Below are 21,655 nucleotides of genomic sequence, written 5' to 3' on the forward strand. Positions count from 1 at the left end.
TAAATAACATTTACAAGTCTCTCATGAATGGCACACTCCCCAAAGGTTGCCTGAATATCATTAATTAGGAAAAGAAATCCAAACTACAAAATCAAATGTTCCATTTTACATGAAGATATCAATATACTGTCCTTAAAATAAAAACTTGTCCATTGACAAGTTAACATGCAGAAAGAAAGGGAAAAGCATCTTTTCCTATCTGCCATTAATTCACTGCTTTTACACATAACTCACTTCATGGATAACACATAATTATAAAAACAGTTATAACTGACAAAGGATGAAATTTGGAAAATACGGTTTGGGCATACTAAAAAACCATAAATCTAAAAACTCAAATATCAAGAATTGGCTTTGAGCATGAGGATATGGAAAAGAGATCTTAGTGGTCCTTACTGTCCCATGCCATGAACTGGAACAGTACAATATGTTCCTGGTGTTCACAGTTTCACTTTGAATGCAGTCACCATAGTACTTTGGAATGCTAAGAAAAAAGAGTTGTACAAGAGTAGGTTCCACCTGCAGGAAGGAATAATTCTGTGCAGAGACAAACTAATGCACCGTTCTGACATGAGCAGAATAGTGAAGTTTTGAATTAATCAACATGTGAACAGGAATCAAGTGTCACAAAGAGGATGCCATGTGTCTTACCTAATAGGAAAGGAAAATTGTAAACACACCTCACTTGAAAAAGCTAAGGAGAATCAGGAAGTAAAGAGAGTAGCAGAGGAAACTATGGCCAAGTACAACACATATTTAGGAAATAGCTAGAAAGAAGGGAAAGTGGGACTAGACAATAAAAGGCTCTGAAAACCATGCCAAGGAGTGAGAATTTTTCCTTCACAAAACCAGAAATTCATTCTTTATTTTCTAGCAAGGGAACAGAAGAGTAATATGATCAGAGCTGTGGTTCAGAATGGGGTGGAGGCTGGATTGGAAGAGTCCAGAGAAAGGGAGGTTGCAAAAGGCTGGATGACTCTCACCAAAGAACTAGACTAAGGCAGGCTGGATAGAATGCTAGGGGAAGATAAAAGCCCACTCTGGACAGCTCGCCATTCATTTTATGAAATGTTAGTGAGCAGAACTATCCACAGCTTCAGTTCTCCCCCAAATCTCAGAACAAAAGACTGTGGCTTTCTGCAAGCAAATGAGTACCTTATTAAGATGCTTCTCACAGTTGTAACCAAACAGAGTTTACAAAGGTAAAGTAAAATAAAAAGTTCCAAAATCATCACATAAAAAGGATCATCTGAATATATTATCTACTGACCCCAAGACCATTTTCAACACTATAAATGTGAAGCAGCCTTTCAGAGTGCACTGATTACAGAAATGTTCTGGCTCTCATTGTTCTTGTCCTCAGAAACATCGGGTCCTTCTTGCAAACAAACCAATATGGAAAGACTTTACATAACATTATTTACCAGTTTATTGGTTGATCGTGATTTTTGTAAATCCACAAAATTTAATTAGTTAGATTTTGGAGTCAGGGAATTTGGGATAATCACAATTATCTTTTGTTACATGTTTTCCTTATCTGTTCCTTTTTTTTTTTTTTTAACAGCATATAATGATTAGAAAGGAACGTTATTCATAGAGTTAGGTACTCTGAACATACATAATAATATAAATTATAACTGAAAAAAATCTTGGCATATCTGGACATTCAGAATTAATTCATTTCAAAGTCAAATCACTTCTCAGTATAGAAAATATTATCTTACAATATGATGTTCGATTCTTGTCTCTGCATAGCAAACAAAGTTGGGGGGAAAGAAAACAATTTCTAAACAGTCACTATAAAAGTCACATGTACACAATCAGAGCAATACTTTAAAATTTTCTTTTTAGTTGTAGATAGACAATATTTTTCTTTCTTTATTTTTGTGTGGTGCCAGGGATTGAACCTAGTGCCTCACACATGCCAGGCAAGTGCTCCACCACTGAGCTACAACCCCAGCAATAGTTTCAACAACATAAAAATAATTCCCCTGAGTGTTTCACCAATTCCTACAACTCCCACTGCAAACCAGAATAAAGCTCCTAGTAGTCCATAGAGGGAAGAAAAACCCTGTGAGGGAAATAAAATAACTCTACACTATCACCACTGGTCAATGGCCTAGAAGCCAGGTCTTCTCCTGGGAGAAAATGCCATTTCTGATCACAACACGAAAAACAATTTTCATAAGTAAGTACACAAGTATGATTTTAATTAAAACTCACAATTTGAATGACCTCTAAGAGGCAGTGAAACGAAGCATCGAATTCTCGTGTAATCCCTTAATTCCACATCACAAAGTTGCAATCCAATTTCTAACCTACTATTAAAATTCACAATGGATAAAATGAATACGAAGTGCCCATGATATTCATTGGGCCAATTTTAGAAACACCTATTTATTTACACAGCTCTGGTAGTGAAAAGGTCAAGCAAAAATTCACCTCCAAAGGCACAGTTGCTAAGCAACTCTTCCCACAAGTTCTGCAACACTGATCAAGCATATTACTGGTGCCACCAACTGGATTCAAAGAAATGTGAATAATATCTTACCTGGTCTCTCCAAGTGGAAGGGAGGTGGATTCGTTGCTTACCTTGGATGGACAGCCATTGGAAGCCAAACCTCTATCTGTGTGGTTGCTTACCTTCAAAGCCTTTTTATTTTGCCCTCTTACAAAAAAGGATACGTCCTGGTACCACCGGTTTCCTATTCACAAGAGCGAAGGACAGCTCTGTTTTGAGAAACACCACAGAGGGCTTGATAAGATGCTGGCCAAATCTGAATGACATTTCCTCACACTTGAGGTCTGAAATAAGACAATTTAGAAAATGGACATTAATAAAAGTCAAATAAGGAACTCAGTTCATATACTACTTTAGAGAGTAAATTCCATTACTAAAGATTCTTCGTTGTGAAGAGGATACCATTTAAACTGTCTGCCATTTAATATCCATCCAATTGAATTCTAGGTAAGTCCTTCTAAAACACTCCACCATCCTTACAATGTTGCCTTGATTTAAGAGAGTGTTTTTCAAGCCAAAGCTTGCACACTGATGACATAACATTCACTCACTCTTAAATCCTTCTGCACGGCAGGTTGCCACCTCAAAACCACCAGGTCCAATTTGTCAAGTACTTATTTTACCCCATCCATTTTTGTCATCTTTGCTAAGCTGAAAATTTTCATTGTGAAGAATTGACTACAAACCTTGTAATTTTTAAATGTTTCTCTCAAAGGGTTTTATCTTTGTTTATATAAAAGCAATTTAGAACCAATACAAACACTGTCTGACCTTGCCTACAATTACAAAAACACACACGCACTCCCAGCGAACTATTCCAGTACATTTTCCAAAATTAAAAAGAATGAAAGAACAAAACAGTTTGAGAAATGAATACTTCTGGTTGACCCAGAGCCTTGAAGTAGCAAGGTACACAAATTGTTTCCCTCCCTCCCTCCCTCCCTACCTTCCTTTCTTAGCAAAGTCCCCAAAAGGAAGTTGAAGAGAATTAGCGTTTGGCAACTACAGTGAGACAAACCCATGTAGCACCAAGAAATGATTTTTCCAGTAGGTGATGCCTATATGTGAGAAAGCGGTTTTCTAAATGACTAAGACACAACCTCTCTGGAAAACTATTTTATTTTTCAAATTGGCAACAGCCCACTATAAAACTGACAAATGTAGGTCAATCTATGGAAAAACGGAACATTACCAAAAAAAAAAAAAGAAAAAAGAAAAAAAGGATGGAATCAGAAAATGGTAGGCTATTTTATAAAGTAGATCAATTTACCATCATTTAATGGGTCAAATGATCTAAGTGACACAAAAAAAGACAGAGGTATGCAAATGTCATTTATTACAGATGCACCCATGTAACCAAAACTTGGCACATTCCAACTCAAGAACTAAGGTGGCGAAATATTTTAGGGGCACGGATACTGGTTTTGAGAACACATACATCCAGCTCATAAAAATGAAGGGTAAAGATGACAAAACTTATCTAACTTAACAGTTCTCAAGGTAGGATCCTTTAACAGTTGAATCAACATCACCCAGGAAAGAATTAGAAATGGGAATTTTCAGGCCCCACCATAAACCTACTGTATAAGAAAACGAGGAGAAGGGTCCTGCAATTTGTACTTTAATAAGACTCAGGTGAATGAGAATACTAATGAAACCTAACTATCCTCCCTATCCTTGGGCCCTTTGCTACGGCATCCCTGCAAAGTGGTTGGCTAGCATATGCTTAAATACACCCAGCAATGGGACGTTTGCTGTCCATTCCTTCTAAGACAGTCAACTCTCCTGATACCATAGTTACTCTTAATACCAAGTCATCCATTTGTGGAGGATTTATTCCTTGGGGCCTATAAAACATGAATCATGCAAGCCAAGGTGCTTCAAATATTTGGGTTTAACCATTCTTTATTTCTCCCAGTTTTTCTAACAATAAACATGCAAATCACGTGAACTACTTCGAAACAACACTGGCTCAAGAACCTACTTCCTACAGTTCTAGCAATATCACTTTTATTTTCTTTGGGGTATACTTCACCCTATTCTACAGATGGGGCTCTTCCTATTCCCTACTACCAGAGATGGGTAAGTGACCCAGGCACTCCTAGTTCTACGGCATACCACTACTTCAGGAGTGAACAGGGGACACAAAATGAGTATTTGAAGGCAAGGATATCTTCCCAACGATTACTGCTAATATTAAAGAGAACTTCTTTCACCCTCTATGCTCAGTGCCATCCCTCCCCTTGACTCAGGGATTCACTTTTTCATAATTAATACAGTATTTAGAATCCCCTTTATGTGTTTATATACATGTTTTTCATGTCAAAATATATAGAGGGCTCTTCAAATCACTTACTGTAAGTCTCATTCTTCTGTTTGCTCTCAGCATACTTTCAGAGACTCGTCGATGTTGCTATAAATACCTCCTCTCCTGTAGCTTCTCACTGGATTCCACATTGGATCTCCTCATTCCTCCCCACAAAGCTCACGAGCTAGCTTGATCATCTTTTACCACAAGTAACACTAACTGCATCTACATATGTATTTTCTCTGCATACCTATTCTACACTTTCATTATGGGTTTCAGGTCATGTTTATGTACTTAGGTTTTCTAAAATATATGAACCAGTTTGTATTCCCAGAGCAATTCATGAAGATTTGTTCTCCTACACCTTTATCAGCACTAGATAGTATCTGCTTTCCTCACTTCAACTGGTTGGTCAGCAAATGGCATCTCTTCCTTTTTATTTGCTTGTTTCTTATGGCAATGTGTGTAGAAACTGATTTGTTCTCTTTTCTTGTTTGAAGTTCTGAGGATCAAACCCAGAGACATTCACAGGCTGGTTAAGTGCTCTACCACTGAATTACATCCTCATCCCCACTTGTTCTTTTATGTTAATCTCCTCCCTTCTTTTTCTGATTTTTTTCAGAGTCCCTTGTATATTCTAAATATTGATTGTGGCCTATTAAACATGACAATTTTTTATGACTATCCTTTTATTTAAATTCTTTTTGTAAAATTTATTTTATTTTTAAAATTTATTTTTTACAGACTGCATTTTGATTTGTTGCATATGAATGGGGTACATCATTTTGTTTCTATGGTTGGGTTGTACACAATGTAGAGTCACACCATTCGTGTATCATACATGTACATAGAGTAATGAATGTCTGTCTCATTCCATGATTTTTTATACCCTGCCTCCCTCTCGTTTCCTTCTACATAATCTAAAGTTCCTCCCTTCTTCTCTCACTCCCCTGGCAACCCCCATTATCATCAACTTATCAGGGAAAGTGTTCAGTCTTTGGGTTTTTTGGGATTGGCTTATTTCACTTAGCATGATATTCTCCAATTCCATCCATTTATTTGCAAATGCCATAATATTCCTCTTCTTTATGGCTGAATAATATTCCATGGTGTATATATACCACAGTTTCTTTATTCATTCATCTGTTGAAGGGCATTCAGGTTGGTTCCATAATCTAGTTATTGTGAATTGAGCTGCTATAAACATTGATGTGGTACATTACTGTAGTATGCTAATTTTAAGTCCTTTTGGTATAAACCAAAGAGTGGGATAACTGGGTCAAAAGGTGGGTTCATTCCAAATTTTCTGAGGATTCTCCACACTGCATTCCAGAGTGGCTGCATCAATTTGCAATTCCACCAGCAATGTAAAAGGGTGCCTTTTTCCCCATATCCACACTAACATATATTATAGTGTTCTTGGCAATTATATTTTTATCATGTGCAATTTTTTCTGTTAGTCCCTCCACTGAATAGAAAGCATCCATTCTGAGGCATTCAAATTCAATTTTCTTGTTTGTGTTCTGTGAGTCTTATGTAACAAATCCTTCCCTATCATAAAGTTACCAAATATATTCCTTTTATGGTGGTGATTTTTTTTTTTTTTTTTTTTTTTTTTGGCAGAGTGGGGACTGAAGTTGAACACAATGATGCATGATACTTTACCACTGAGTATGCTAACTTGCCAAGGCTGGCCTTAAACTTGAGAGTCTCCTGTCTCTGCCTCCAAAATCACTGGGATTATAGGCAATGCATTACTGTGTCCTGCTTAGGTTGCAAAATACGTTCCTATATGTTCTTTTATCACCTTTATTTCTCACTCTAAACAGATATTTATTTATTCCACATGGAACTTCGTTCATAATATGAAACATGAAAACAGCTTCATTTTTCTCCTTTTATGAGTCAGTTTTCTTTGTACAATATGTGGGAATGACTACACCAAGTTCCTGTATGAACATAGGAATAAGTATGGACTCTGTTTTATTCTGATTCTATTCCAGATGCTATATAAGAGAGTTCACTAAATTATTTCTGGAAAGGGCCAGATGCAGCAGTTGGTGCTTCAACTACTCAATTCTGTCATCACAGCATGAAAGCAATCACAGGCAATATGTAAATGAATGGATGCACTGTGTCCCAATAAATCTTTATTTACAAGAATAGTCACAGCCTATATTTAACTTGTGGGCTATAGTTTGCTAACTCCTGTTACAGATTTGCTAATAACTTAGGACAAAGGATTTCTTTTTCTTGATTTACTTCCCCAATTCAATTTACCTCGCCCCTTCAAAAAAAAAAATTCTTGGTTATTTGGACTAGATCTAAATTTTTATGTAAGGGATATGTGACATCTTCACAATATTCCATGAAGCCATTTATGAACACTGCATTTATGCTCTTTAATATCATAATAAAACTCTTGTAATAGAGTTTTAAATTTCCCTTATATGTTTTATGCATTCTTAGATTTATTCCTAGATAGCTTAGTTTATGTCACTATTATAAATGGCATCTTATTGTCATAGTTTATAATTGGTTACTCCCAACACAGAGGAAAGCTATTGATTTTTATATGTTGCTCTTGCAGCTAGCAACCAAGCTGAACTCTTGTATTGCTGCTAATAGTTTCTGCTGATTCTCTTTGATTTTCTATATAAATGATTTCACTTAGAGGTAATGACAGTGTTATCTCTCATTTCAATTCTTTTTGTTTCTCTTTGTCTACTGGTCAGGTATCTGGTAATGTGCTGAAAACTAAAAGCAACACAGACATCTTTGTCTTGTTCCTGCTATAGATTTTTAGTAGAAAACCTTTATCAAACTTAAAAATCCCTTGTATTTTAAATTTGCTAAGGATTGATTCCATTAAAAAAACTTAACACATTTTTATATCAATAACGATGCAATTGCTTCTTCTTCACCATGAATATGGAAAATGTCATTACAGATTTCTTTGAAATACTGTGCTAGTCTTTCACATTTATATTTGACTCAGTCACCATGAATTATTTTTTTTTAATATTTAGTATCCCTCAATGTTGTAAGTGGAGTTGGCCAATATTTTTTTAAATCGAAACAACTTACCTTGTTTATTAAAACCAAACTTAACAGGTTGGTTTTTTCCTTTGTGCTAAAGAAATTTTATAAAGAAGTATTTTTTGTTCCTTGAGAGTTAAATAGAACTCACTTATAAAACTATGCCCCTTTGTCTCTGTAGAAAGGATTAACTTTTGATGATCATTATGATTTATTATCTTTTTTGTTCTACTCAAGTGTTCTTTTCCTATATCAATTTCATACCCATATATCCTTTTTACACAAATTTTAAAATTTACAGGTAAAAATTCATATCTTAATAATTATATATATTTTATACTGTTTTATATTTTATCACAATATATGTAATTATTTTTTCATCACCTGTTAAGGTTACATCTAACATATTAAGTTTTTCAAAGAATCAACTTTGGTTCTTTCACTTTTCTTAATGATCTTTATGTCATTACTGATTTTCTGCACTTTTATTTCTTTTCTGATGCTTTTAACATACCTGTTTCTTCAGATTTACTATGCTGCAGTTTTTCTAGTTACTTGAGTCAAACATTGAGCTTATGGGGTTTCCAACTTTTTGATTTTTCTCTTGAGTAACAAAAGTCATATATTGCCTTCAAAGTATTCCATTAGCTCTTTCACCTACTGTGCTTTTATTATCACTCAATTCTAAAATTTTGCTATTCTTGTTATCATTTCCTATTTAACCTGAGGGTTATTTCAGAGTAAGACTTTTCATTTTCAGACATATGGAATGTTTTTGCTATCTTTTTGTTAATAATGTCTGATTTTATAGCACTATAGTTAGAGAAAGGAACCTTTATACTGTCGGTTTTTAGCATGAGGCTTTCCTTCCTGACCTATTAGAAAATGAACCTTGTGCCTAAACTGTACACCCTCCAAAATAAAACATATTTTTCTTTTGTTAATTCTGTGTATGCAGATCATATTCATTCTTATGTAAAAAGTAAACTACCTGTTTACTTTTGTCTCATTGCTTCATCACTTTCTGAGAACAGTTAAATTTCTAATTATAGTTGTTAAACCAATGGCAAATACCATAAATTGCTGCTTCATTTATCTCCAAGCTAAGCTACTGCACAGGCACATTCCAGCTTGTTTTACCCCTTTCATCTTATTGCTACTTTTCTTGTGTGCATTTGACAAGAATGACTTTTTCCATCACCTCACCTTCAACTTGTATACTTGGAAAAATTTTTTAAATTTTAAATTTTTTCTAATTCTTTGTACATGACAGTATAATCTATTTATGCATTTTGATAAATCATACATAAATGGAGTATAGTTTCTCATTTTTCTGATTGGACATATTATAGGATCATAGGATCACATCAGTCATGCAGTCATATATGTACATGAGGTAATAATGTTTGTTTCACTCTACTATCTACTATCCTTCCTGCCCCCATACACCTTCCCTTTGCTTCACTCCCCTCTACCTAATTTAAAGTAACTCCATTATTCCCTAGCAACCCCCACCTTTATTGTGAATTAGCATCCACATGTCAGAGAAAACATTCAGCCTTTGGTTTGTTGGGTTTGGCTTATTTCACTTAGCATATTCACCAACTCTATCCATTTACCAGCAAATGACTATTTCATTCTTCTTTAAAACTAAGTAATAGTCCATCATACACACACACACACACACACACACACGCGCACACACACACAAATACACACACACACACACACACACACACACATCACATTTTCTTTATCCATTCATCTATTGAAGGACACCTAGGTTGGTTTCATAGTTTAGCTATTGTGAGTTGAGCTGCTATAAACATTGTTGTGGCTGCATCACTGTAGTATGCTGATTTCAAGTCCTCTGAATATAAACCAAGGAGTGGGATAACTGGGTCAAATGGTGGTTCTATTCAGAGTTTTCAGAGGAATCTCCATACTGCTTACCATAATGGTTGCACCAACTTGCACTCCCACCAGCAATGTATAAGTGTACTTTTTTCCCCACATCCTCACCAACATTTATTGTTGCTTGTATTCTGGATAATTTCTATTCTGACTGGAGTGAGATGGAATCTCAGTGTAGTTTTGATTTGCACTTCATAAATGCTAGAGATGTTGAGCATTTTTTCATGTATTTGTTAATCAACTGTATATCTTCTTCTGTGAAGTGTCTATTCAATTTCTTAGCCCATTTACTTATTGGGTTATTTGGGGTTTTTTTGGTGTTAAGTTTTTTCAGTTCTTTATATATCTGAGAGATTAATGCTTTATCTGAGGCACATGTGATAAAGATTTTCTCCCAATCTGTAGGCTCTCTTTTTCACATTTATTTTTTTCTTTTGCTGAGACAAAGCTTTTTAGTTTTTGAGTCCATCCCATTTATTGTTTCTTGATTTAACTTTTTGCCCTTTAGGGGTCTTGTTAAGGAAGTCAGATCCTAGGCCAACATGGTGAAGATTTGGGCCTACTTTTTCTTGTAATAGGCACAGGGTCTCTGTTCTAGTGCCTAAGTCTTTGATTCACTTTGAGTTGATTTGTGTGCAGGGTGAGAGATGAAGGTTTAATTTCATTTTGTTACATGTTGCTTTCCATTTTTCCCAGCACCATTTGTTGAATAGGTGACCTTTTCTCTAGTGAATGTTTTTGGTGCCTTTGTCTACTATGAGATACCTATATTTATGTGGGTTTGTCTCTGTGTCTTCTATTCTGTACCATTGGACTGCATGTCTTTTTATTACTATAGCTCTGTTGTATAGTTTGAGATCTGGTATAGTGATGCCTCCTGCTTCACTTTTCTTGCTAAGGATTGCTTTGGCTAATCTGGGTCTCTTATTTTTCCAAATGGATTTCATGATTTTTTTCTATGAAGAACGCCATTGAAATTTTAATAGGAACTTGTATTACACTTTTGGTAGTATGGCCATTTGGACAATATTAATTTTGCCTATCCAGGAGCATGAGAGGCCTTCTAATTCTTCTTTGAAGGTCTTGTAGAACTTGTGTGAGAATCTGTCTGGTCCTGGACTTTTCTTAATTGGTAGGTTTTTGATGGTGTTTTTTTATTTCATTACTTGAAATTGTTCTGTTTAAATTGTGTGTGTCCTCCTGATTCAGTTTAGGTAGGTTGTATGTCTCTAGAAATTTGTTGATGTCTTCAATATTTTCTATTTTATTGGAGTACAAATTTTCAAAACACTTTCTAATATCTCTTGTATTTCAGTTGTGTCCACTGTGATATTTCCTTTTTCATCACGTATTTTAGTAATTTGGTTTTTCTCTCTTTTTCTATTAGTGAGGCCAGGGGTTTAGCAAATTTATTGATTTTTTCAAAGAACCAACTTATTGTTAATTTTTTCAATTGGTTCAATTTCATTGATTTCAACTCTGATTTTAATTATTTCCTGTCTTCTGTTTTTGGTGTTGATTTGTTCTTTTTCTAGGGCTTTGAGATGTAATTTTAGGTCATTTATTTGTTGACTTTTCATTATTTTAATAAATGAGCTCAATGCAATAAATTTTCCTCTTAGTACTTACTGCCTTCATTGTCCCAGAGATTGTGGTATGTTGTATCAGTATTCTCATTTACCTTTAAGTATTTTTTGTTTTATCCTTGATTTCTTAATACTATCCGTTTATCATTCACTAGTTTATTAGTCAGTCTTTATGTGTTAGAGTAACTTCTATTTTAAGTCAGCCAGTATTATTGTGTTGTGGTCTATCTGATTCTTGAAATTGAGAAGGGTTTGTTTGATGTACAAAGGTGCTCCATTGTTTGGGGCATAAATATTTATAATTATTATGTCTTGCTGATGTATAATTCCCTTCAGTAGAATGAAATGTCCACCTTTGTTTCTTCTGATTAACTTTGTCTTGAAGTTCACTTTATCTGATATGTGGATGGAGACCTCTGCTTGTTTACATAATTCATATGATTTTTTTTTTCTCATCCTTTCACCTCTAGTCTGTAGATGTCTTTTCCTATGAGGTGAGTCTCTTGGAAAAAGCATATTGTTGGGTCTTGTTTTTTAATCCAGTCTGCCAGTCTATGTCTTTTGATTGATGAGTTTAGGCCATTAATATTCAAGGACTTTATTGAGATATGATTTGTATTCCTGGTCATTTTGGTTTATTTCTGGTTTTTAATTCAATTTAGTTTCTCCTTTGTTTGTCTATTCCTTTAATGTAGTTCCTCCCTTTGTTGGTTTTCACTTTTTATTTTCACTTTATCCTTTTATAACTTTTATCATGGAAGGTTTTCATTTCATATTCAAATCTGAAACAATTTTTCTGGATATAAAATTCTTGCTTGGCATCCATTTTCTTTCAGAGTTTGAAATATGTTGTTCCATGACCTCCTAGCTTTGAAGGTCTGGGTTAAGAAATCAGTTGAGATCCAAATTGGTTTCCCTCTATATGTAATTTGTCTTTTTTTCTCTCACAGCATTTAAGATTTTATACTTATTCTGTATTTTAGTCATTCTCATTATAATGTGTCTTGGTGTGGATCTGCTGTAATTTTATACATTTGGGGTCCTGTAAGCCTCTGTATTTGATTTTTCATTTTATTCTTTAGGTTTGGGAAGTTATCTGATATTATGTCATTGAAGAGACTATATTCCTTTGGTTTATATCTCTGCTCCTTCATCTATCCCAATAACTCTTAAATTTGGTCTTTTAATGTCATTCCACATTTCTTGGAAGTTCTGTTCATGGATTCTTACCATCTTCTCTGCATGGTCAACTTTATTTTTAATATTAAATATTTTGTCTTCATTGCCCGAGGTTCAGTCTTCCAAGTGATCTAGTCTGTTGGTGATGCTTTCCATTGAATTTATAATTTGGTTTATTGATTCCTTCATTTTGAGGATTTCTGCTTTTTATTTTCAGAATCTCTAACTCGTTATTGACGTGATCTTTCACTTCCTTAATTTTCTATTTCACTCTTTATACCATCCTTTACTTTACCGATCAGTTTAACTATGTACAATCTAAACTCCTTTCAAACATTTCTTCTTCTGTGTTGTCAGTGGAGTCCCTTATTGGGGCATCTTTGTTTGTTTGGGGCACTTTGTTCCTTTGCTTTTTCATGTTCCTGTGTGTTTTCCCATCTAGTTGTATGGATCTGAAGCAGTACAGACTCTATCCTGTTGACCTATAATATCCCTAAAGATTTCCAGTACCCCACCTTTAAAAGGGAGACCAATATCAACAGCACCCAGTGTAAAAAATATATTGCCTTAAATCTATAGCTCCCACCAAGGTGTCTACTGATTTCTTACTATGAACAGAAATGATGAGTTCAATCACCATCTACAATATAAACAAATTTTTACAATTTCAAATGGTGGACAAAGTGAACAGAAATAATGTACGGTGTGATGTTCATGATGAAGAAAAAGAAAAGATGAAAGTAAAACTCCACAGGAAGAGTGGGAGAGGCAACCCGTGTACTTTTAAATGTTATTTTCTTATATCAATATCAGGATCTTGTTTTCTATTCATTAGAGAATCTGCCTGGTAAGTTTAACCCCTCTATATTTATGCTAATTATCTATTTATTTCAAAAATCTTACTTCATCTTTTTATTTCACCTTTTCTCCTATTTACTACTTTCCATAGTTAAATCAAGAATTTTTCCATAGGTATGAAATATATACTCTGTTTTGTTTCACAGTAACAGTTATTCTCATACATATTAGTGCTAAATTTCCCCATCAATATCTATGTCCTTAACATACTCTTACCACCTCAGATTTCTTTCAGATATCATACTCCATGTTCCTTATTATTTCTGGCATGATCAAATAATACTGATTTCTAATTTCAAGTAATTATTTGTATGCTTTTTAAAACCCCCTCCCCCCACTATCTCTACTAAACTTTGAGCTCCAACATCACTGTCTGTTTTGAATCTTAGCTTCCTCTTTGGTTCTTAGCTCCCCATTTTCTTCAAAGTTGAGCTATACATTTAAATGAATATTCACATACTTTATACTGCATATAAAGTTATTTTTACTAGCACATTTTCTCATTACTCCATCATGAACCTAGAAAATTGTTATTGCATATTTGCAAAAAAAATCACTATGTTCTCTATTTCTTCTTATTTCCTACTTTCATTTCTTCCTCTTGGATTAACATCATTTATTGTTGCTATAAGATGTACTCTAAAATTACTTTCATAAAGGGTCTACATGTGGCAAACTTACATTTTATCAGGATGATTTCTTTACTCTTCCATTTAAATAAGTAACTATTCATGATATCCTATGCTCAAAGTTTGCCCATTTCATCACTTTTAAACTATGTTATTCCTTTGTCTTCTAGCATTCTGGTATCGCTGTATATAAAAGACCAATGACAACCTGATTCCTGTTCACCATAGGATGGTCCAGTTTGGGGTTTTTTTTTTTTTTTTTTTTTTGGTTTTGTTTTGTTTTTCATTTTTTATTTTTGTACTGGGGATTGAACTTGGGGCACTAAACCACTGGCCACATTCCTAGCCCTATTTTTGTATATTATTTAGCAACAGGGTCTCACTGAGTTGCTGAGTCTGGTTTTGAACTCGAGATCCTCCTGCCTCAGCCTGTGGAGCCACTGAGACTACAGGCATGCGCCACAGATGTTCCAGTTTTTAATCTCAAAATTCTTACATTTTGCTAAGTGTGGGACTACATATTGGTTTCCTGAGAAAAGTCTAACAAATTATCACAAATCCAGGACCATGATCTGAAATCTCTAGTGCAGAAATCTTGCTTCTTCCTAGCTTCAGTGATTGTCAACAATCTTTAGTGTTCGTTGGCATGTAGATATGTCACCCTAATAGCTGTCCCCACTTCCCCTGAGTTTCATGTGGCCTTCTCTATGTCTTCTCTTGCATGAAAATACAAATCAATTGATTTAGGACCCACTTTAACCAATATGAGCTCATCTTAACTTAAATTTCATATTCAAAGACCTATTTCCAAAAAAAAAGTCAAGCTAGAAGTTTCCTTGTTGGTGGAAGCTATTCAAGCCACTATGGACTAACTTTATTATAAGCTCATTTCCACATGAGGGGTTTGGTTTTCATGGCACTCTCTATATGCTTATTTATTTTTTCTTCAAATATTCGCTGACCTCAGTTAACTTCTTTGCCTGCCAGGGATTCTACTTGACATTTCCATTCATTCTACTTCTAAATTCTTATTTCAGTCTTCTTGTATCTCTTTCTTCCTGATGCCTTTTTGGATAAAGCCTCAATCCAAAACTGTGCTACTCTTTTATCCAGTGAGTTAGTTTCCGACATTTTATTTTGAGCTTACTTATTTTCCATTTTTTCTCTATCCAGGCTATCCCTACCCTGTATTTCCCTCCTCCTTAGATACTCTTGCCATCAAACTTATATTTCTATTACATTTCTTCTCATAAGTTTAGCCTGCCAAGGAGTGAAAATGTTGACTGCTTTCTGATCTCTTTGCTATTCCTTCTCTTTTGGTTATTCACATGATTCAAAATACTCCTTGTTGGGAGGAAGTAGAAGGTAGAGCCAAAGTTCAAAGTACCTGCACTTGAGTTTCAGCCCTGCCACTCCTGTCCTGACTTTCTGCAAGTGTTGAACTTCTTACCCTCAGATACCACATCTGAAAAATGGAGGTGACAGCATGTTAAAGTCCATCTTACTTTGCCATGTGACATAGGCTCTCAAAATACTAATGTTTTCAACTCTACTTTCTTATTTGTGGTAATATTCCGCTGCCTGTTTGTGCAGCTAGCAGACCTATTTCAAGTCTTAGTTTCACTGGAGAAGAAAAAATTTTCCAAGAGCTATGAAAGATACAGAATAAGGAAAAGTGTAAGAATCAAGATTGTGTGATGGGAAGATTCATGCTTCTCCAGGATCTGAAACTGTCTGCAAAAGTGAGATAAATATTAAATGCTTTCCTCTTACATGAAAATGGCAAAAAGAAATTTTTTAAGGTTAAAGTAAATTTCCTGAATCTTTCCTACCAAACAAAAAAGCTAGATGTACTAATATTATATCAGTTTCTCAAGGGAAAATCATCTTCAGGAAAGTGCTGGAAATCACAGCTTCTAGAATCCAAGACCACAGCTTCTAAAATCTAGGAACCAATAACTGGGTTAGGACCTCAGTTCGAGTTTAGACTTCAGATTTATTAGTGTTAGCCAAGAAAGAAATATAAGTGTTTCGATTCACACACAAAATGATGACTAGTTCTATGTATATATTTTTATAAACAGATTCGATTCAGAATATTAAGGAAAACAAAGATCTTATATTTCTAATCTATTTTTTCTTGGTTTTCTGTGGTAATAGCTTACTTTATTTAGAATGAAAAACATGAGACTTCAAGATATTTAATGAATCCCCCCGTCTTCTCATGAATGAAAAGGTACTGTCTTTGTACAATACCTCACAGAACCTATTTGTACCCTTTACCACTTATACTCTGCCTCTCCCTCTCTACCTTCTGAAATTCCCACTAGCTAATAGCATCACATTATTTTTACAACTTCATCTTCCACATTTATTGAACAGAAAGGAGGTAATGGAAAGGTCTCCACCATTCACATTTAATTTTGTGACTCAGATTTGATTAGTCACAATCTGATAGGGCTAGATAGGCTGCCTACCTTGTAGTAGGATAAGGTTCAATGGCCACAAAAGCAAATGCAGTCCCCAAATTGTAAAGGTTCCAAACCATTAACAACAGGAGATGACAATAGCTCAATTTAGGGTAGACCAGGTTTCTTCCTGATTTGCTTTCAAATGTTATACTAATATTCAACTAAAATAAATGTGAAATGTTTCAAAACTTGTTAAAAAAGAAAGAAAAGCCAAGCTCTAGAAATTCTGAGCAGAAAAAAATCTATGATGTAATTTAGATCCAACCCTCTTATTTTAGAAATTTCAGGCAAGTTGGGTAGTGGCAAGTGGCCTGCTCAAATGTGCTTTGAACCTTAGGGGGGGTTTCCTGGATCTTTAGAAGGGATGCTATTTAAGGATTTTCTTAAACTTGGGAACTTAAGACTTCATGAACCTCAGTTGACATCAGGCATCCCAAATTGAGAAACTAAAGATCACTCTGTCATTTTAGGAGATACCTTGGTGCTAAAGCTACACAGCAGTTCTGTTATAAGATGGTCAGCAAATGATTCAGAATATAAATCTTTGCCTATTATGTTCAAATTATTCCATTGACTACAAAACATCAAATATGAATTGTTTTTTCAGAATGTGAAGCCCCTCAGAAACCAGTAACCTGAACTTGAAAAGCTCAGAACTTCCAGTAAAATGCATGTACATAGACAAATTCATGAGATACAAAATCCTAACCAACAGACTACCAGGAATCCTTCCCTTCCCATTTCATGTTGATCTCTTCCTTTTTTCCTATATCAAATGACTTCCTGGAACAAATGAACAGACTGTATATTCTCACAAAGCATAGAGTAGCCTGGCTGCTCAAAATGTGATCTGCTGACTAGTAGCATCTGCATCACCTGAGAGTAAAATGCTGATTCCCAAGCAACAGCCCAGACTTGCTTTGTCATTGTATGTTAATGTTTGAGAATCACATCACCAGAGCACTAGTTACAAAACTAAGTTTATTGAAATCTAATTGGGAGCATTCGAAAAGAATATATTCTTAGGCTCCATCATACTCTCTAGCAGAAACTCTATGAAAACCAGGATAACACAGCTTCAGGATTCAACAGATTTGGGTGCAAAATTGATCTTCTTTACCAATCAGTTAAACATGGGTAAATTCCTTAGTATCTTTGAGTCTGCAAAATGAGCACAACAACAGTACCTTTTTCTCAAGGACACATATTAGGAACTTTGAGTATTCGATCAGTGTCAGCCACCATGCTGATGTATTTTACCCCAGAAAAAAGGAATGCCAACTTTTATTCAATAAATAATTGTTAGTTGTCAACTAACAAATTAATATTGTAAATTCTTGGCACAGTGTTTAAAAATATTGTGTAATAGTTAAAGATAAATAAAACCATGTATTTCACACTGAACTGCCAATAGGGACTACTGTATCAGAGGTTGAGCAGTGGTTTTTTAAAAAAGTTTTACTTTATTTGTTCTAATTAGTTGTACATGATGGTGGAATGCATTTATACATTTTGATAGATCATACATAAACAATGTAATTTCTCATTTTTCTGATTATACATATTGCAGGATCACATTGGTCATGCAGTGTTGGTTAAAAAAGCAGCATCTGGAGCACTGGTTATGTAAGCTCAGTGGTATAACCTTTGCCTAGCAGGCTCTGAGGCCCTGGGTTTGATCCCTAGTACTACCAAAATAAAAACAAAATCATATGAAAAAAGAAGCATCAGTTAACAGAAGTGACAGTTACTGCTTGCTCATTACTTTCATCTTCATAAGCAATCTATTATATATACCTTCATCTTCCCAACAACCACATGGGAAAGGCACCTCATATATCCACATTTATGCATCTTTCAGATTATTTCTCTTGCCTCGATTCCTAGATTTAAGAATTACTGTGTTCCAAGGATATTGAACCTTCAAGGCTATTGATATGAACTGCTAAATATCTCTCAGGAAATGTTTCTAATAATTTATAATCAACAGAAGTATAGAGAAAAGGTCCATTCCATATAACTTTAGACAGCACTGGGCATTCTCTAATTCGCCAAATCTCTAATAAAAATCTGTCATTACTTAGGAATACAATTTAGGGGGAAATGACTTTTCTAAATGTCCTAGCTAAAGCAATCTGCCATGAACACTAATGTCTCCTAGGCAACCGGAAGCCAGACATGATGAAAAAGAAGTACTGTTCTTTTGGTTAAAAGAATGAAAAAATGTGTATTTCCTTTTAAGTAGAAAAATACAGTTGTCATTACATTATGACTGGGGGTGTTAAGGCTCATTGCAAAAAAATGTGATCTGCTGTTTTTATAACTCAGTGTGACTCAGCAAATGACAAGCATCAAGACCTGCCCTGGAAAACATGGACCCCTTGGGCAGACATCAGAGGAAGTGGAGACACTGTAGAGTAAGTCATCATTTCAATTCATTTAAAAAGTGGGGGTTCAGTTGTTAACCAAGAATGTAAATGAGTTTGAAAAGCTGCTGGCTAATGGATTCCAAGACTAACCTTAATAGGAAAAGTAACCTGTCCTCTAACCAAGGAACAGCACACTGAGCTGGCCAGGCTCTGAAACATAATTTATCAATGACTTAGAAAACAATCAAGGCACATCAGTGAATGGTTGGAGATTTACACTAGTTTGTGATTTACAAGACATTCTTAACCTGCCTGGAGATGTCAAAATTCCAGAGCAGAGCGTAACAAAATCCCACAGGAAGATGACAAAATGAAAAAAAAGAAAAGACAATCTGAAGTATCTTAGGATTTAAGCAAGCAAATGTACTACTAACTTCTTTATACTAAGAAATCATTTTAATAAAGTATATTAAGTCATCCACAAATAGTATCACTAGGAAAAAAATTTCAGTTGTTAACAAGTCAAAGAAAATCCAAGACTTCAGCTATTTATAAATAGGAAATACATAGGAATTTCAAAATGCAAGTACCTTTTCAAGATCTCACCTCATATGTTACCTCTCTTTCCCCCCTCTTCCCTGTCACATTTTTTTTTTCTTTGTACTTCTGCTTGTTTGGCATATGTAGCCTCATTTTCACTGGTTCCTTCCCCTTATACCACAAAGATGTGCAGGGACTAAACATCTGTAAGGACTACCCCCTTTTCTTATTTTCTACACTTCAACACTCTGTCCTTGAGTGGGTTCCCTATCAAATGCTATCACCTATTTATTCATTCAACAAATATTTATTAAACACTTGCCAGATTCTATACACCATTCTAGTGGTAAACAGAACAGACCAGGCTTCTATTCTCATGGACACTGACAAATAAGTCAATAAGCAAAAAACATTTTCGATTGTAATTCAAAAGGAAATAATCAGGATGTAAGAATTGGTAGTGATTGGGATGGGAAGGGAGTACTGATTCAAGAAAGGGAACCTAACATTTGTTTTCAGAATTGCAAAATGAGAAGCCTGCTCTATAGCCACCTGGGGCAAAAGGTTGTAGGTGCAGGCAATATCAAGTGCCAGTCAAGAAAGAGCTCAAGGTCTTAAAAGGAATGGAAAGAACAGTGTGGTGGTACAGTTAGAGCAGAGAGGTGGGGCAGTGACTTTGAAAGATGGGTGGGGACAAGATCATTCAGTCTTATTTTATGCTTTTTATTTCATAGTTGATGAGAAGGTCATGATGACAACTATTTTAAACTACACACTGTTCAGTGTTTAAATCTAATTTTCAGAAGATCTTCCACATTTTACATTAAAAAAACCATCTCAGGTTTTTGTCTTAAAGACCCAAACCCCATTCCCAGATTTTTTTTCAGTTAAGACTTTAAAAAATTGAAGTACCATTCACATACCCTAAAATTCACTTTTTTAAAGTGTACACTTCAATGGTTTTCAGTTTGTTTACCAAAATCGTGCAATTGTCACTATTACCTTATTCCAGAACATTCTCATCATCCCCCAAAGAAAAATCATACCACTAGGAGTCACTTCATATTAGTCCCTTTCCCACAGCCCCTAGAAAACATTAATTTACTTTCTGCCTCATGGGGACATTTCACATGAATGGAATCACACCATATGGGGCTTTTTGTGTCTGGCTTCCTTTACTTAGCATAATGTGTTCAAGGTTCATCCATGTAATAGCAGGTATCAGGACTTCGTTCTTCAAGGCTGTACAATATCCCATCATCTGTACGTGCGCTTTTTTTAATCCACTCATCAGTTGATGGGCATCTGTTTTTGCTTTTTTGGCTATAGTGAATACTACTATGAACAGTAGGGCCCAGGTTTGTGTGTGGACATATGTTTTCAATTCTCTTGGGTACACACCTAGGAGTGGAATTGCTGGATGGAAACTATTTTTAACTTTCTTAGGAGCTGCCAAACTGTTTTCCTTAGTGACTGTACCATTTTACATTACCACCATCAACAAACGAGGGTTTCAATTTCTCTACAGCCTTGCCAACAGCCTGCAATCAGAAATTTGAATTTAATTGGTCTGGCTAAGACCTGGACATCTGTCCCTTTTTGTTTGTTTCTGGTTTTGTTTTTAAAAGTTCCTGTGGAAATTGCACTGTGAAGTGAAGGCCATGAATCCCTTACTGCTATCCATTCATTTGCAATTCCTGACCAGTATTTATACCTATTCCTTACACTACCTGAGAGCTCTTTAGACTAGTTTTGTTGTTGCCACCCCACATGCCCCAAATACACACCTGCTTTGTAGTTAACTGTTCCAATAAGAGAATAAAAGACAAATAAGGAAAACATAATCCTGTGTGTATAGTTGTCATTTATTTTCAAATAGGCAGTATAGCTATAAAAATATTTTAAAATCATTTGTGTATGTGCATATGTGAAGGGAAAAAAATCTAGAAATTACTAATGGTTTTCCTTAAAAAACAGATTTGGAGTCAACTCTATTATCTTTTCTGCATATTTTTATCTTCCGCCATAATCATGGGCTAGAGAAGCTATCTGTAGTGACTGTTTTCAAGTGTCTTTGGATATGTGAATCGCCAAACCCCTTCTCCCACTGATCCATTAAAGACCTTTTCTTCAAAAAGGGTTCACCTTTAAAAAAAGAAAAAAAAAAAATGTATTGGCTCCCAAAGTTCTTTTTATTGAATAAAGAGAGATGTAGGGAGTGAGTGGATGATTTTTATGTTT

The 21,655-nt window shown here is 35.0% G+C and overlaps 1 protein-coding gene across 14 annotated transcripts in view; it reads right to left on the reverse strand.

The window, feature by feature from the left end:
- FHIT (fragile histidine triad diadenosine triphosphatase) overlaps positions 1-21,655 on the reverse strand; it is a 1,508,523-nt gene that overhangs the window by 808,622 nt on the left and 678,246 nt on the right. For all 14 annotated transcript variants that reach the window (XM_079114457.1, XM_079114456.1, XM_079114463.1 and 11 more), the window contains one exon: positions 2,686-2,805. In XM_079114457.1, the coding sequence (XP_078970583.1) occupies positions 2,686-2,788 (103 nt within the window). In that variant the 5' untranslated portion in view covers positions 2,789-2,805. The remainder of the gene's footprint in view (positions 1-2,685; positions 2,806-21,655) is intronic.

This window comes from Sciurus vulgaris, assembly GCF_902686455.1.
Source record: "Sciurus vulgaris genome assembly, chromosome: 16".
Classification (NCBI taxonomy): domain Eukaryota; kingdom Metazoa; phylum Chordata; class Mammalia; order Rodentia; family Sciuridae; genus Sciurus; species Sciurus vulgaris.